The sequence below is a fragment of the Gavialis gangeticus genome, unplaced genomic scaffold (assembly GCF_001723915.1).
Source record: "Gavialis gangeticus isolate Ggan-Ray unplaced genomic scaffold, GavGan_comp1, whole genome shotgun sequence".
NCBI lineage: Eukaryota > Metazoa > Chordata > Crocodylia > Gavialidae > Gavialis > Gavialis gangeticus.
The window spans coordinates 94586149-94605172 of NW_017729025.1; the positions used below are offsets into that span (position 1 = coordinate 94586149).

At 42.4% G+C, this 19024-nt stretch overlaps 1 protein-coding gene across 3 annotated transcripts in view; it reads right to left on the reverse strand.

Moving 5' to 3' along the window:
• Positions 1-19024, reverse strand: part of MPP5 (membrane palmitoylated protein 5) — a 60644-nt gene that overhangs the window by 24615 nt on the left and 17005 nt on the right. For 2 of the 3 annotated variants that reach the window (XM_019519199.1, XM_019519200.1), the window contains exons 3-5: positions 12794-13002; positions 5588-5665; positions 1944-2090 (exon numbers count right to left, since the gene is read on the reverse strand). In XM_019519199.1, the coding sequence (XP_019374744.1) occupies positions 1944-2090; positions 5588-5665; positions 12794-13002 (434 nt within the window). The remainder of the gene's footprint in view (positions 1-1943; positions 2091-5587; positions 5666-12793; positions 13003-19024) is intronic. The other variant, XM_019519201.1, reaches the window with a different exon arrangement.

Sequence of the window (19024 nt, forward strand, 5' to 3'; positions counted from 1 at the left end):
TGGCAGAGGGTAGGTTTAGGTTAGACATCAGGTGGCGCTATTTCACGGTCAGGGCGGCTAGGGTCTGGAACCAACTTCCAAGAGAGGTGGTGCAGGCTCCTACCCTGGGGGTTTTTAAGAGGAGGTTAGATGAACACCTTGCTGGGGTCGTTTGACCCCAGTACTCTTTCCTGCCATGGCAGGGGGTCGGACTAGATGATCTGCTCAGGTCCCTTCCGACCCTAGAAACTATGACCTGCCTGCGATGAAGCCATGCTGGCTGCCACTCAGAATCTTACCTTCTGCAACATTCGCAACATTGTAGGGGGTGCACGTGGGTGTATGTGCACCCCCTGTGAAAAGCGCTGATGATGCTGTCAGTGGTGCCTGTGGGCAGTCACTGCTCACTGCTCCCCCCTAAAGGCAGCACCTGCGTGCAGTCCCTGATCGCCACTGGCCTCCACTGGCAGTATCTGCAGGTCAACGCTGACCACTGGTTGGAGCTTGCCACCCACCCCTGCTGCCAATGCCGATGTGGCCGCCTGGGGGCTCCCTGCTCAGCCCGTCCCTGCCAACACCGCCGCGGCTGCCTGCAGGGGCATGTGTCATTCATGTTCTGTAAGCTTATCGCAGATAGACTCCTTGATGAATTTTTCTAGAATTTTCCCTGGAATAGAAATTAGGCTGATTGACCTGTTACTCGGGTCCTCCCTCCTGCCCTTCTTGTGGATGGGCACAACACTGGCCCTCTTTCAGTCCTCAGGGACTTCTCCAGAGTGCCACAATTTGTGGAAGAGTTTTGCCAGGGGTGACTTTGGGCAGCTCCTTCAGCACTCTCGGATGAAGATCATCCAGTCCTGCTGACTTATATCTGTCTAATTTTTTAGTTGGTCACACACCAATTCTACAGCAATAGTAGGAAGACGATTATTCCTACTGTGCTCATCCTGTATTCTACCTGGCGTTGTTTTCCCCTTGGTCCACTGAAAGATCGAGGTGAAGTAGTCATTCAGGAGTTCAGCTTTCTCCTAGGTGCCAGTAACCAGCTCTTCTGAGTTGAGCAATGGCCCCACACTTGCATTTGTTTTCTTCCTGTTCCCTGTGTACCTGAAGAAGTGCTTCTTATTGTTCTTGATTCCCGTCGCTTATCTAAGTTCGGTCACCGCTTTAGCCTTTATCTGTTCCCTGCAAATGTGGGTCGTCATGGAATAGTCCTCCTTGGGGCCTGCTCCGAGCTTCCATTGTTTGTAAGCCTCTTTCTTAAGATGACCCTGATTTCCCTGTTTAGCCAACAGGGCTTCCCAGCCCTTCTGTTACCTTTTCTCTGCATGGGAATAGACTTCCTTTGTGCTTCAAGGATCATGTCCTTAAGGAACAACCACTTTTCATGCACACCTTTCACCTTTGGTTCCTGGTCCCATAGCACTTCCCCTGCTAGTGACCTAAGCTTGTTGAAATTTGCATTTTTGAAGTTCAGGACTTCAATCCCACTATCAGATTTCTTGGAGTCTCAGAACAGCAGAGACTCCCTATGACTGAAGAAGGGTGACTGTGCCCAAAAGCTTGCCAATAATTTTTTCTGGTCTAATCAAAGATATCGCATCTACTCAAAGAACCTTGCCTGCCTATATCCTTAGACCAACACTGCTACAACCAAAAACCCTGTCAGCTCTAAGCATTTATCCTGTAAGGAATGACAAATGTCAAGTCAAAGTCTAAGCAGTATGTCTCTGCAAGTTCCAGAACAGTAACAGCGATCTGTAAAGAAAAACAAAACTGTGTCCTGCTTCACGCATTTGTGGGAAAACAAGCGTCATACTTACTCTCATTTATAAAAGGTCTGAAAAACATTGTAAGGACAACGTCTTCCAATAGGAGTCTGGAAGAATAAAAGCAAAAAGGACAGTTCTATCTTTATTTTCTTCCCCGAGAAAGGGAACGCCTGTCACAGTATCAATACTTACCAGTGGAATATCTCGAGCTTTTTCAATTCGAACTATTTTAACAGTCTCTCCTCCATACAGGCCAACATTCTCATAAATCTTTTCCTCTGTCACTGGCTCTGGCTGCATTTCCTGCTCTGCAACCTTATCATGAGCCAATAAAAGTGCCTAATGTTAAATAAAAATAGCACAGTTAAACATAATTATGCCTTTTATCTCCATTTGAAATTGGCAGATTTGCTAATTTCTACTGTGAAATTCACTGCAAATTACTAAAGTTTCCAAATTAGCATAAAAAAGCCAGGAAGATCCATCACAATAACATGATTATGCTCTACTGTATTTACTTGAATCCAAGATGAAGCCCCCCCACCCCCACAATTAACGTAGGGGAAAAACCCCCCTTGTCTTGGATTTGATTACAAGCCACAGGGGGGTGGGAGGGGTGGCAGGAAGCTGCAGTGGCTCCAACTCTGGCTCCAACCTGAGGTCAGAGTCAGAACTGCAACCTGCCTCCCTGTAGTCTCTGCCCCCTCCTGCTGCTTATCCTCCAACTCTCCAGTTCCAGACACATTTCAGGCCAGGGCATGAAGCACATGGTTGCTCCAACCCTAGTTTGACCATTATGAACAGGTCTAGAGAGGTGATACTTCCCCTCTATGTGGCACTGGAAGGCTGCAGCTGGAATACTGCATTGAGTTTTGGGCGCCACACTTCAAGAGGGATGCGGATAACCTTGAGAGGGTCCAGAGGAGGGCCACTCATATGATCAGAGGCCTGCAGGATAGGTCCTATGAGGAGAGGTTGAGGGACCTAGAACTCTTTAACCACCATAAGAGAAGGCTGAGAGGTGATTTGGTGGCCATCTACAAATTTGTCAATGGGGGGTGGGGAAGGGAAACGCAGCAAGCAATACGAGATACTCTGATTACCAGGGCATTCCTTTGGAGTAACTAGAAACAATGGCCACAAACTTACAGAGAGCAGATTTAGACTAGAACTTCTTTACAGTAAGGGTTACCAGAATCTGGAATGGGCTTCCAAGGGAGGTGGTGCTCTCCCCTACCTTGGGGGTCTTTACAAAGAGACTGGACAATCACTGGGCTGGGGTCGTCTGACCCTAGTACTCTTTCCTGCCCAGGGCAGGTAGTCAGACTTGATCTACTGAGGTCCCTTCTGACCTTGAAAATCTATAAAATCTATGTAGTGGCTGGGGCCAGAGCTGCTGCCACTGCAATGATTGCTGCATGGATGGATCACAGCCAGAGCAACCATGTGCTCCACACCCTGGGTTGGGGTGGGGCTGGAGGTAAGCGGCGGAGGGTAACTAGTGGGGTAGAGGGAGAATGAAGACAGGTGCCAGAGAGTGCAGGTGCAGGGGTGGGGACATGACAAGTACTAGGGCAACAGACACAGGGAGCAGAAGGAGCAAGTGGTGAGGGGGCAGATATCAGGAGGCAAGGGGCAGGGATCACGTCACTTAACTCCCTGAGCACCTGCCTCCCTACCATCTGACCCTCTGCCACTGCTTGCCCTGCTGACAAATACTGAAAACTGAAACATCTGAAGACACAAATGCTATTGTTCAATGAAATCTCAAATGGAAGGTGCAGTACAAACTACAATTTTAAATATGAAATGGTATCAGAATTTTGAGAATTTACACTAAAACATGGCAGAAGTTAGGAACTCTGTTGCAGAGTTCATTGCATATTGGTAAAGGTATTTTTTAAAATACCATGAAGTTTAAAGAAAAGGAGCTTTATTACAGCTTTCTCAAATCTTTGTGAAGAAGCAAGATAAAAGCTGTTTTTCCTGTAAGTTGCCAGAGATGTACTTTAACCACACTCTTTTGATCACATGACTCAACTGTGAACTTCACTGGCTGTCAAGTCTTGTTTGTACATTAGAGGTGTGCCCTGAAATTCATTCCTATTGTTTCTGATCGTCTACTCCCTTGAACTATCTTTGAGGAGAGAAGGGAAAGAGAAGTCACCATTTCCCAATGAGATGATCTTCTCAACTTGCAATAGCACAAAGATTTCCCAAGCAATACATTAAGCGAGGGGTGCTAAACAAGCCAAGCCCGCGGGCCAGATCGCACCCAAGAAGCTGTTATCTGGCCTACAGGGCTCTCCACAGGTAAAACAATTTGGCAGCATTAGTTGTCACTCCTCAGCTGCCAAATTTCAAGACCTGTGGGAAGCCCAGTGGGCTAAATAGCATAACTCTGCACATTACATCAGGTGCATGGGGCCAGAGCGGTGCAGGGATCAATCTGGGTGGTGTGAAGTGGGGTCTAGGCACATAAGGCCTGATCCAGGAGGCGAGGCAGGATCTGGATGGCATGAGGTGGGATCCAGTTGCATGGTGCCTGATCCCAAACAGCCACCCTGTTGGGATCTGGTCCACAGATCTACTTCATGCCACTCATCTGGTCTATGGGAGTGGAAACTTAAGCACAACTGGTTTAAGCAAGGAACCACAGCCACAACTTCCTACTATGCAGATATCACAAAAAGCAATACCTTTTTTTTCCAGACAAACTAGATGAACTTTGTGCATCACTGGCCGTGTCTACATGTGCAACAGACTGCAGTTGCTACTGCGCAGTCATCTAGTACTTCAGCTACATATTAGCTTGTCGCTATTGTGCCGCAGTGTCTCATGTAGATGCGTCCCCTGTGTATCTGATAAATGACTCTGTTTTAAGCTAATTTTAGCTGCTTTCTGCTTCTGCCAGCAGTCCTCTGCTTTCCCATATGTCCACTGTCACCCTGATCACATGGCTCATACTGTACCATTTCCCCCTCTTTCATGTGGATGTAGCCCCCACCCCTTCATTTTTGGATTGTAAACTGGCTCTTCAGGGTAGGAGGAGGTTTTTCTATCTATCAGTGCTAAAGACAGTGGAATCTAATTCTGATTGAGGTTTTGCACTCTGACAAAGGAAAAAATGATATTAGATGCATACTCTAGCTTTGCACTTGCAATGGTTATATTTTGAAGTATATACCTTATGTGTAAATATGGTTTCCTAGGCACCTGACTAAGTGGATCTGATGTTTGCCAGATGGGATTGAACACCAAATATTCATTTCACTGTAGTAGAAAATTTAATTACTAGCAAGTTAAGACTTTTGCCCCAAGAGAAACATATCGAGCATACAGAAATTTACTACAGTAAAAATTCTGTTAACCGGCAGCTTACAAGATGGCATGCTCTACTAACTGGCATGCCAGCTTGAAAGATGAAGTGAAACCAGAAGTGCCCACCGTGGTACTTCCAGTTTCTCCAAGCCCCCATGGCCCAGGGGCATAACAGGCTGTGTGGGGCCCGTCTCCCTGTCCCATGGGGCCCGCAGGTCCTGCAGGAAGGGTGGCAATGCTGCGGGAGGGGCAGAGGGACGCTTCAGACGTGGTGGGAGAAACGGCAGCCAGGGCTGCTCAATTAACCGGCATATTTTGTTATCTGGCATCCCCCATTCCGGATAACAGAGCTTTTACTGTATACAGATTAGAAAGGGAATGTTTAACCTTGAAAAGTAAAAACCTCATAAAGCAGTAACTAAAATGGTTGCAAAAAATGCTGCACAGATGAAAAGCAATAAAAAAAAATCCATTCTAAACTAGATATATGATGTTGTGCAGTTCTGCAGTTTTACCTGAATGTGAGGGGCATTCAGTAAAGCGTTAAGCTCCTGTCCATCCTTCTGGTGACTGGGTTTCAAAGCACTCTGTACCTGAAAGAGACAGAGGAGCAAAGATTTGTTTTGCATGGTGTGCAAATTTAGCCCTGCCTGAAGCTATCATTAAGAAAGTTTTATCTAGCTTCAATTAGTCTGGTTTTGTTTCATTTTTTGCTGACTGCAACTTAAAGTATATCTAGGTATTTGTTACTCTGCCTCTATACACTTTACAACTTTTAGAAAACATGAGAAACATATGAGAACACAAGAACTTGCCTAATAAATCCTGCTACAACTATGAAGCTATAACTAAGCCATTAACCAGTACATCATGTAGAATGATATTGGGAAAGACTAGTGCTGAGCCAGACAAAACTAAATAACAAGATATGTAAAATGAGGCCAGTAATTATTAAACAGTACATACATACTTATAAAAGTTAGTAAATTATTCAAACAGCAATTTATTGGTATGTTGCTATTAATGCAGATATTTCTCAGATGTCTATATATCAGTTATCATAAAAAGTCTATTATCGTATATTTAGCCGTGTAGATTCCTTTTTCTAGGGGTGAAAGATGAAGCCCGTTTACACTTCTGCTTTCAAGAGCAGAGGCAAAGATTTTGGTAAATGGCTTTCAGCAACCATGTTGAAACTGTCTGTCAGAACCTGGTAAGAGTCACCATTTCAAAATACTAAGGGTCAGAAGAAGAGTGGTACAGACATCTTTAGCTGGCTCCAAAATGTCCTTGTTAATACAGAGGATGCTTTCTTCTTTTGCAATGCTAGCATATCAAAAAGTTAGAAGTTCTTATGCCACTATGAAAAGAGACTTGCATCTTCCTTGCATCTTGTCTTCCTGATCTTGAAGGCCCTGGGACTGCAGAGGTGGAAAGCAGCAGCAGTTACAACATCCTAATCTGATGAGAAGATAAGGGGGTACTTCCTAAAATAATTATTCCTAGTTCCATCTCTGACATGTTTGTCTGTAAAGTCAGGAGATGACAAATACCATTGCAGAAACCTTCATTTTTTTTATTTTTTGGATTGAGACTCCCCTTTACCTTCTTGGGATCTTCTTTCATCTCACATTCTTAGTGATAATGCAATAAAAGGTGAAAACACTGGCGCTTTTGGGCTCATCAGCATAAGTGCTACAATAAATCCACAAATTTTATCCTTAAGTAGTCCAAACAAGATCCTAGGAAGTACCTGTGGCCTGCAGAAGTCCTAGGAGAATGCTGCTCATACCTGACAAAAACAGGGCAGTGAATAGAGCCAAAATACCACTGGTACCAAGCAGATACCTTGGAACAAAGGTTCCCAGAACATCAAAGTGCTCCCTCCATGGCCAGGAGACAGTGAATCTATGGTATGAAGAAGGTTAATGAAGCCCAAGAATTCCTCCACTGAGTTCCTTAAAGGATGTTTTGTGGAGACTAGTGTGTCTAACAAAACCTCAGAGAAAAGGACAGAAACCACCCACATCAGATCTGAGTAAATGTTCTTTTTTTCTTTGCAGAACCCTACAGACTGAGGGATCAAGCTCTGTTCACATCCACTAAAGAGTGCAGACAGACTTTTTTCTGTCCACAGCATGTGGCACAAAGCTACCAGAACCACTGTCCCCACCTCTGCTTCGGAAGCTTGGATCCCGGGGTGTCTCCTGGGACGGAAAAGACTCTCTAGAGGAACATTTTCCTAAGTGCAGCCCCTCTTCATTTGTTCAGACACGGTACAGTGTAGCATCCAAGTATTTTCATAGAACTACCATCTGCTTCCTGATGTATGCAATTCTCAGAGGGTCTCCAATTCCTTGCCTGATGGAGCTTCTTTGCCTTACAAAACTTTGAAGTCTCACCTGTCCATCTTTCGGGGCCCTTTTAAAGAAGCACTTGACAAAATTCTTCTGTGTACAAATGGCCCTCAACCCAGGCACACAACCTTCTGAATGCTTCAAAAGGGAAGTGGGGATGAGCTGGGGCAAGAGCACAGATACAGTTTCATGCACTGTTATAAAATGTATCACAAGAGTTTTATAGGGTAGGCACATATAACAATGTGAATTTATATAAAATTGAAGAAAAAAGGAACACGGACCTTACTATAAATTATTTTCTGGGGGGAAACACACACACACACGAGACTTTTCCTAGATGCTGCATGATACTTAGGTGGAATGGAAAGGCTTTTATACTGCTTCATCTGACAGGAATCAAAGTGGGGATTGAACTGGGATAAGCCACTTATGCCTTGGTATGTATGGACAGGTTCAACGACCATTACTTCTTCAAGGTTTTATAGCAGTGATTTTAAGATAAAATTTTATGAAGGCAATGTCAGAAATTACTCTCTCTTCCTTCCTTCCCCTAGAATCCATACCTACAAATTTAACCCAGCCAGACTTTGTTTTAATACCATATAAGTTTTCATGTCAAAATGATTTCTGTTGAGAAGAGGAGTTTAATGCTTCTTTAAGCACAGTGAAGGAATGTATTCACATAAAGAGAAATTTCATGTTTTCCTTATTTAATATCATTGCTATGGGCCTAGAAGATTCCATTCCAATAGATATATCATGCATTACATGTTTATTACACTGTCAGATTACTATGCTATCACCTGTAATAAATGCCACAGATATGAATGTTTCTATTTACAGATAGGGAAGTAGAACCAGAATCTAAGCTGACTTGCCAAAAATGACAGATTAATACCAGTTGGACCCATTTTTGTTTTTATATTGTACGCCAAGCTATTCGCCCCTCCCCGTCTTCCAACAGCTTCCAACTGAGAGACCCTATTAGAAGAAATCTGGTAGTACCATAAAAATACTTCTGTGTATGAGCTATTAGTCTGAAACAGCCAATTAACATACCATTGTATTTTAGCTCAAATATTGACAGCAGAATCATTAATGTGGATGTCAAATTACAAATTATAATTTGGAAGGGGGGAAAAAAAGAGTTAAACATATATACAAAAAACTGTTTTCCTGAATTTAAATAGAACCAGTAGGTCAATTTTATCTCAAATCCCATGTTAATATAAGCATATACAGAAATGTAGGTGTATGCATATTGGTAACTTTACAAGAGTTGTAAGATTTTAGTTTACTCTACTTAAAACTTTGATGCAATTCTATTATATATGCATTATAGTGAATGCAAGACACAGGTTTGCTAAAGAGCACAATATGTTTTCATTGTTGGGGGTGGGGGAAGAAGACTTGTAGAGTTCACCCAATATAAGCATGACAAATTTAAGTCCAACAAGAATGGTTTTAGAATGTTCTTGCTAATGTACTATGCTACTAGCTGTTCCATGCCAGAAATTAAAACCTGCTTGAATACTGTATCAAATGCTGTCATAGGTCAACATTCAAGCCATATTTCCCTAATCCTAGCCCTCAATTTTGTCAAGTTTAACTGGCTTTAAAATCAACTTAATTACTTCTGATGTTCAAAGAGCTATATTTATTCAAGAGGTAGAGTGCTCTACATTATTTTAGGGAGTTAATCTCCACATAAATTCCTTAAGCTTGAATGCTTTGCTCAGCCTTTTAATTTAATTAAAGTTTCTCAAAAGGACCCACTGCAAGTTTTTGCGGCTGGTCAGTTAACACTTTCTCTCGCTAATGTTACAGTACAACTGTTAGAGCTGGCACAGTGTAACTCTTAAGAATGTCCTAAAAATTAATAAAATGGCAATCATTTATTTGAATTTAATGTTAAGTGTTGCAAGTTTTAAAAAAAAGAGCGAGAAAGTTCTCAAGGGAATTTTAGTTTATGCAAATGGCACATATTGTAGCTAAAACCAAACAGTTGACAGAATAATCCAATCTTCTATGTATGTACAATGTTGCACACAATATTACCAGAGTAATATTTTTTTGGTTTTGTTTGAACTTTGTAGCTTTATAAATATGTTTTTAAGTTGTTATTTTTGCTAGCTTTTTTGTAGAAAAATAGCTATACCAAGAGCCCTACAAACTACAGCTTCTTTAAGTCAGAGCTGCAATAAACCCAACCTCTAGAATATACAGGTTGCCCATTTTGCAGCAATAAACATTTGGAAGTTTCTCCCCTCAGCTTCTGCAAAATAGCTTGAACTTGTGTCTCAGTCTTCCACAGCTCAAAAAGGGTCTGGTTTAGATGGTGATACTTTAGCATGAGGTTCCACTTTGGCTTTCTGATTTCCTCAAAAGACAGAAAATTAGAGGAAAAGGTATATGTGCCCTATTGACAGGCAGTAAAGAACCAGAGAATACCAAAGGAGAGAGTGCATGCATCTAGAATTACAGTGAAACAGTGGGTTTTTACACTGCAGTCAAGAGTTCAATTTCAGCTTATGGGAACACACCTGAGTTAGCCTTAAACTAGCTATCTCAGGTACTCATAGGAATGTAGCTGTAGCATTACAGAACTCGGCACCAGCTCACCAACCTGAGCATTTACTTGGCTTCTCAGGCAGACTTTGCAGGCACAGTGAACTGTGTGCAGGCACACTCCAACCATGTGGCTATTGGTACCCATTCAACTTGGCTGAGCTATCTTCAATATGTCAACACAAGCTGCTGTTACACTTTCTGCAGTATAGATATACCCTGTGTAAAGGGCTGGGGAAGAGAAGTAAAATTATTGGACAATTCCTTAACTGCTTGGCCACCTGTGGGTGCATCAATAAGGCCATGTAATAAAATCTGGCATAAACATGGAGCCTCAATGGTCTGTATAGATGCTCTAACTGCTGCAGTCCAGGGTGCATGTGCAGATGCTGCACCTGGGACTGCAGCAGTTGAGCTGGGGTGGAGCAGCCCCAGGCTGGCAGTGGGCCTGGGGGGTCAGCCCCAGGTGGTGGTATCAGGAGGTGGAAGGGGTGGCTGGGACACAGGAGTGCCCCAGTGTGTGGAGCTTTGTGGTTAGGAAGCAGACAAGGGTCTGGCCCCCTGCTGCCTGGGCTAACCAGGCACAACGTATGCCCAGGTTAGTGTTTACACATGTGTTTAGAGGTACAGTTATTCTTGCCACCATAAGACAACACTGTCCCTGACAGTACTTATCCTATGGCAGCAAAAATTAGTTTGCTGCAACCTAATAGCATCACATATGTAGACTGCAATGCTTTACATTGCAGCAAATTAGTCTACTGCACAGCTGAATGCATGTGAAGATGCATCCTGTGAAAATTAAAATTTACTGTCATGTGTGGGCAAAACATGCATTTTTTTCAATCTGCTGATTCTGTGCGACTTCTAGTAACCTCTGCTAGCAAAATACTGTATTTTCTTGTATACAACATGCCCCTGAATAAAAACTGCACTTTATTTTTGAAAGGCAGAATGGAGAAAAATAGATCTTTCTGGAGAGCTTCAAAGGAGCGTGTGAGGAGGAAATGGGGAGGAGGGAAAGAAAAAGTATCCATAGCCAGTAGCTAGGGAGCCCTGGCAGATGGTTAAGTGACAGAAACTTCTGCTACCATATTCATGACTATAGGAGTTTCCATGATTTCTTGAATGCTCACCCCAATTGCCAAGAGCTGAATGTTGCGGAAAAGATATGCGTTGTATATGAGAAAATATGGTAATTTATTCACTATAGGGAAGCTGCTCAATTATCGGCCAAAATTATTTAACAAGGGGAGGAGGCCTTTAACAAATATTTTTGTTATTAATGTAGTATATTCTATTTTCGCAATCCACAATTAATTCCAATATTACTTACTGTGTCCAGTACTTCTTTCACCTATGAATCTAAATACCTTTTTCCCAGAACAGGAGACCTTGCCTACCATCAGGCACAGAATTAACAAAGAGAGCCTGTCATGGGGAATATTGGGGACATGTAGGAGGTGAAAGTGGCCAGAAAGTTCCAAGCTTTGGATATTCCCCATCAGCCTTATGATCTAAGAGGGAAGAAAGTAACAAACATTCACACTACCCCATATCTTAATTAAGATTAAAAATTATCTTAAGATATTGAGCCATGCATAGGTGCAAGGATGAATTCAGCCCTTTTATCTATTTTCTTGAAGTAATTTGGAAGTCCTAAGCAGCTTCTACTTGAATTTTCAGGAAGCCTCCTGCCACCCAAGCCTTAAGACATTATTTTGTAACTGACAATTTTAGCAATGCTGCAAACCATTTCTCCTATAATCAAATGCATTTCTTAAACGCAGAAAAATGGAAATTATTTAAAAATCGGTGGTAACAGAAGAAATAAGTAGTCTTATCCATCCAGGTGAAGACAACAATAATTGAGTTGCATGCAACAAAATCTGGAATGCCACCTGCAGTCCCAAAACACAAAAGATGTAAGGATTTAAATTCAGTTAGATATGTGGAAGATTACTTTCTTCAGGGATTTCATATTGTAATTACTACCACCACATTTGCATGTTCCTGGAATGGCAGCCCTATGGGAGCTAAAGGAAGGTGAAATGTAGGTATCCTGAAAAATCACACAGAAGGATTAGAGGGTTTTATCACAGTCTCTGCTTTTCCAGCTTATCCAAGCCCACAAGTGACAAAAAAGTCAGCTTGCCAGAAAATAAAAACCAAAAGGAAGTGGTAAATCAGCCAGATGCCAACTGTTTCTGATGGCAAGCAAGGCTACCACTTAGTGAAAGGAGCCTGATGGAAGAGACATCAGAATGTCGGAATTTGAAAATTCTATTATCAGACGTGCTGGTTCCAGGATCAGAACTGGTGATTTGTGATACTGGTAACCACAACATGAAAACTGGGAGTTAAGTTTAAAGATAAGACTATCATTTCTGGTATGATTCCATTCTAAGAGGTGTCTTCCAATTTTAAAAATATTGATCAATGCTCAAAAGAACGTCTCAGTGATAATGGACTAATCGAACAATACCCACTTGTACTAGAAATGAATTACGGGAGGTAAAGGATAACTGATATACTACTGCTCCTTTAACTGGATTTAAATTCTGCAATTCAGTTAAATTTCTTATCAAAGATTATTTTTGTCCTGGAAGCTATTTTTATATCTGGAAAAACCAGATGCAAGACAGTCACTGTTCATTTCTTCTGATCCATTTTATTAAAAAATTGATTAACAACTCAGGCAAGCTTACCATACAGATCAAAAGCGAATGTTTCCAATGACACAGCAGTAATTACAAGTTACAAATATATCATGCAAAAGCATACTGTACATACCTCTTGTGCTAGCTCTTGTGCATTGGAGATAAGAGGATATGGAGGGCTGGCTTTGTTCATGTGCACTGTGACAGCATTGTGTATCTTAAATGCATTCTGAAAATCAGTATTTTGGACAAGTTGTAAAATGAGGGTGATATCCTCTTGACTCTGGGGGTCTGCCAAAATGTGTTGGATATGCTTAAGAGAAGCTAATAGTTCTTCCACTTCTGGGTGAAAAAAATAAGAAGGGGTGAGTGAGGGTAGTCTGATTATTACATTATGTACATTTAAAATTTTTCAAGTTTGTACCAGAAACTTTTCTCCTCAGTTTGATTCAAACAATTTTGAATGCATCATTGCTATTATCAGCTCCACTAATAAACTTCATACTGAATAGATGATCAGAACTAAAATAAGAGAATTCAATGCAATTAGGAAAAATAAAGAAGTCGATTGAAGTCTCTAAAGCAGCAGATCACAGTTGCAATTCATTCCTCACTTTCCTCCACCTCCCTGAAATAAAGATTGATGTGAGAGTCTGAATCACAGCTTATGAACAATTTTCACTGTAAAACAAGGAATATTTTGTAACATCAAAATGAAGGATACTTTGCTAAACTATTGTACTTATTCAAATCCAAGACAAGGTTCACCACCCTCACCAATTCAACACAGGGGGGAAAAGCCTTTCATCTTAGATTTGAGTACAAAGTGTTTGTGTGGGGGGTGAGGGGGGCAGTGCATGTGGGGGAGCAGCAGCAGCAGCTCTGCTCTAGCCTGGGGTCAGAACTGCAGTTGTTGCCCACCTGACACCTCTGCTCCTCCTCCCGACCTTTGCTCCCCAGCAGCCCCACCTCCACCTTACCTTTTACTTGCAGAGTATGGGCTGGAGGCAGCACATACTCTGGGCTCCTTGCCCCAAGCTGGAGCAGGGTCCCAGCCAGAGCTGGAGTTGAGAGGGAATGGTTAAGTGGTGGTGAAGGGGGTAGGGAGGGAGCAGGACAATAGTAGGGGAGGGCAGAGGATGGCCAAGCAGGGGGGAGCTGGAGGCAAGGGGGGCAGGCAATGGGGGGGATGGGGAGGGCAGTGCCAGGGGTGGAGGCACTGAGGGAAGGGGCAGGTATCAGGGGACACATGCATGGGGGAGCAGGTAGGAGGGGGGCAGGCAGTGAGAAGGCAGGTAGCAGGGGGTACAAACCTCAATGGGGGGCAGATATGGGGCACATGAGCACCAGGAAGGGCAGGCAGCTGAGGGGGACGCAAGTAGTAAGGGGGACAGGTGACAAGGGGCAGAGACAAGGCTACCTGACTCCCTTCCCACCAGTCCCTGCACCATCTGCCACTGCTTGGCCTGCTGCAATGGTGGGAGGACAAATTTACAATGACCCCCCCCCCCCCAAAAAAAAATTAGATGGTAGACATGGGTAATTGTAACAAATATATACATTTTCCATGTCTAGAATTTAATAATTGGGGGGCTGTCTTAAATTTGAAGTTATCTTGGATTTGGGTAAATCTGGTCATTGATATGCTAAGTATTTTAAGAAAAAAATTATCTGCACAGAATCTCAGCATTTATATTAAAAGGTTTATTTAGTTAATAGCAAACTCTGTTTTGTTTTTACCCATTTACTTTTTTCCAGAATTACTGCTTGACAAATGTACTTGTATCCAATTTCTAACTTGAAAACAATGTTGAACAAGCCTGAACTAGAATATTGGCAGGAAAGAGTAAAAGGATGAAGGATAGAAAATTTTTCTCCCGATAATATGAAATACTTTTAGAATTTGGCATAACACAAGACAACTCAGACGACAAATCTCTTTACCATTTAGACTGAGAATTCTAGCTGGAATATAGAACTTTAATATGGCTTAATAACTGGTTTCATTATTACTCTTTTGTACTTAAAAGTTCTTTTGGGGGTAGTGTGTTAAAGACTGCACTACATCACCCAACTAACTAGTTTTTTATCCTAACTTTTAAATATAACCAACTAGCCATATCAACTCTTTGTTACCATTTTGAAAATAACATTTAAAAATATATCCTTGTTTGACACTTTAAACACTGGCTTAGAACAGAGGCTGGCAATTATTTTGGGCAGAGGGCCGCTTACTGAGTTGTGGCAAGCCATTGAGGGCGCATGACAGGCCGCCCAGGGCAGATAAATATTAATTTTCTAAATTTTTTAGGGGCCCTGCAGGCTGGATAGAATGGCCTGGTGGGCTGCATCTGGCCCCCGGGCCACATTTTGCCCACCCCTGGCTTAGAAGAAATTGTTTGACACTTTAAATGTTGGCTTAAAAGCCAAATGTAGAAATTAATTTATCATCTAGGTTACTAGAAATCCAAAAGCAGTCCACGTACAGAATATCTCCAAAACTACCCCAGTTACATGAGAACAAGTTTTATAAAATACAACCAATCACTGTAAAGTTTTTAGAGCTGCCATTAATATACTAATTTTTAGTGTTTAGCCTAAAACTCAGCTAGAGTCCTGAAATTTGTGGTGCTCTTCCTAAAGGAATAGCCCGTTAGAGACTAATCCCAAATTGGAAAATTTGACATCTGATCTTTTCAGAAGTCTATCAAACTTCCCCTTACCTACAAACACTGAGTAAATATCATACTTATTTGTTATTAACTTTCATTAAAGAAGTCACTTGTAGGCTACCAAACTATCAACCTAATTTATAAAATTTATAAAACCTAATTTATAAAAATATTTTTACATAAAATAATCAGTATGGATCCAGGCCCCCAATTCGGGAAATTTAAGATACATCACCAGGTTTCTTGGTTGAAGTGAGAAATGGCATATTTCAAGGACTGATAGCCACATTCAACTTATGGCTGGACCCCTTGTCAGGTAGGAGAGACAACCCAGACAGTTGGCCAATGGACATAAAGCATATTTTCCTAAATGATATGGATACATCTGTATGCCATGCTTTTAATTTTCTTTCAGCAAAGTACACTCCAATGAATTTTATTCCAACTGAATTTATTTGCTTTGTAACAAAAAAAACTGAACCAATCCAATTGTGTCTTTCTGACAACTATAAGGAAAAAAGCCAGAGGGAAGATAAATAAGCAGGAAAAAACTAACATAGCATATTGACGCAGGGTTAAACTAAGCATGCACTGAAAAGCCTCTGACCCTGGTGGAGACATATTAAGCACATAAAAGTCTATAGGCAGTTTTCTTCTGTGCAGGGTAGCGTAGGATAAGCAATTTCTTAATCTCCATCGGTCATTCTTTAAGTTTCGCTCATGGGTTTATACTTGTGACTCAGGTGTTGACAACATTTTACAGGAAGGGCTGCTTTAACAGGGCATAGCCCAAGCACAGGTCACTTCCAACCCGGCCCAAGGTGCCAGAATCATGGCTTTTCCCCCTCCTTCCCAACAATGCTGCATTAAAGGTCCGACATCTTATATGCAAGAAACAAACTTTGCTCTCTAAATTACTCAATTGTGCCTTTCAAAAACTCAAATTTAGATGAGGATTCTAGGTTGCAGTTCCTCTAGCAGGCTAAAGAAGGTAGCTGGCTTTGAAGGCTATGTTTTGACAGCTTCCCCTGTCCACAAAGAATCCCTGTCCACTCCCTCCCATACTTCCAAGGCTAGCAATCGCACAGAATAAAGAGCTTGGAGATGTCCTGAATACATACCCCAGACACTGTTAGAGTTGCATTAAGGGACAAAGCTACTCAGTCTATTTGCTAGCTTGGGCATAACACCAAGTGCAAAGAAGCTTTTTCCAGGCCAGGATTCCAGGCTTGGCTGCAAGTCTGTATAGAGCAGGGGTGGCCAATCCATGCCTCACGGGTGGCCAACTCATGGCATGTGTGGCACACGTGGCACAGAGCCTCTGTGTCTGGCTTGTAGCAGATTGGGCAGGGAGCACAGCAGCAGGGAGCACAAAGCAGAGCAGCAGATCAGGTAAAAGGAAATCAAAGTGGCTCCCAAGGAGGCTGCAAGGCTTAATTTGCAGCATGCCTGCCCAAAAGGTTGGCCCCTACTGATATAGGCACAGCCATAAGAGTGTCAGTTTACTCAGAACACTGAGCAGAGAGAATTTGTTTGATGTTACAGGAAACCTAGGTTTACAAAGAAGTTTTTGGATGGAGAGGAGACTACTGATATTGCTTTTAAAGCAAACAAGAAGAGGAAATGCTTTGCAAAAGGGGTTGGAGTCAGTTATATGGCTTTTCTAAGCGCCATGTAACTCCTTCGGAAGTCCTTTAAATATAGGTGGCAGGGGAAAATATTATTGGGGGGCGGGGAACTGAGTAAAAGTGCCTGCCTGACCACCACCTTTCCCTCCCACAGGGCTGTTGAACGCTGGTGCTGTACGCAGCAGCAGATGGGTGCACAGCAGGGACGCTGCGTACAGTGCTGCGGTGGGGTGTGGCAATGATGCTGGAGCAGTGAAGCTGCGTGGAGCTGAGTGCGTGTGGGGTGCTGGCCTGGCTGCATGCTGAGCAGTGCTGGGCACTGCAGGATGGTGGCACCATGGTGCTGCTGGCATCGTTGGCTGCCATGAAATTGGTTTGGGGGAATGAACCCCCATTAGCCCCAGCCTTCTGCTGCCTATGTCTTTAAAGCTGCCCCAACTGTCTGTTTTGGGTAGCCAGACCACCAAGAAGGAAATGAGCAATGATGCACAAGGACCAGAGAGGGCAGACCTGGATGAGAAAGCCAGAGGGAAGCTGAAATGCAAGCAAGGTCCTTTTCCTGTGGGACTTAAAGGAATTTAAGGAACACTGACTGGCACAAGCCCAAAGAAGAAAGGGGCACTCTTCTGCCTATCACAAGTCAAAGACTTCTTGTCTTCAGGGAATAGCTGCTTTACCCTTTTTCTGGATTTTAAAGTCCTTATGCTCACACCAAGGAAGTGGGGAAGGTGCATGCTGGAGCAACTGTCCAGTCTCATCTCCCTGCCAGATACCACGCAGCTCAAATCAGTTTACAAAATTCTGAGCATTCCATGAGTGAAGCCTAGAGCATACTGGAATGAGCTGTGCCAAAGATCATGAGCATTTCACTAATAAACCATGTACATTACGCGCCCAATCCCCAGAGTGGTATCTGGCAAACCCCTCATATAGCCAATGATGCTGATCACACTGGCTCGGTGATGCCTGCTAAAAAGGAATTCCTATGCTCAAACATTTAGGCTCAACTACAAGCAGAACCACCCTGCTGTTAGAAATACCTTCCTTTGCTGAATGTAGTTACACGTATAACAATCTAACTTGAATTTTACTACCAGTGGAGTACAATTAATATAACTTAAGCAATAAATATCTTGCTTTTCCAATACTCATTCATTCCACCCCCTCCACTCATTTGTCTCAATTGTCATGCATTTTTTCATCCTTTTCCCCTTAAAAATAAACCAGAAAATTCTCTGTATAGACTTCTACCTACCTGAATTCCAACATTTGGCTGTTTTTAGCTCCTCTTTTTCTTCCTAGCCCTTTCTTACTAGCCTGCCACACCATGCTGCTCCTCCATACCACTCTTGTCTTTCGGCATGTATTCTACACTGATCTTTTGTATGTGTCACAGGGCGGCATCCTATGCTGCATGTGACAAAAGAATTTCTTGGAACAGCAAGAAAAAAGTGAGGAGAAACTGCTTGCGAAGATAAGGGAAGTTCTGTGGAATTACTTCTTCCCGCAGGGCAACTTAAGAGACATGCCTATGTAGCCCATTACACAACAAGTACTGACAATGTATACATAAAAATTTGTGGAGCTTGCTGAAACTAAAGTTTTCCAAGGATCAAATTTCTAAATCCTATGGTACATTTAAAACGCCAACTAACATGCCCCCATCATCGCAAAAGAGAAACAAGTCTATTACAGTCAATCCCACCTCAGAACACGTTCAAATAATCTCCCTTAGGAGAAAAAACAAAGACTACTGAAAAAAATGAGTCTCTACTTACAGACAAAGCGAGGCTTCTTTTAACTACTGTGAGTCCAATATATATGAAACTTCTGCCACCCAAACACTTATTTTTCCCCGTGTTCATGGAAAACACTTGCAGCCTTTTCTGCTGATGTATGAAATGGCAGGAAGATGTCCTAACACTATGTAATGTATGTATTAATCAAAAGACTGGCAGGAAAAAGAAATACGCAACTGCAGGGGAGGATTTGGTTGTAGTTTGGCATGTTAGCAAACTAGAAAAGGAGGGAAAGGAAGAATTAGCTGCTGTTAGTCTTTTTAAA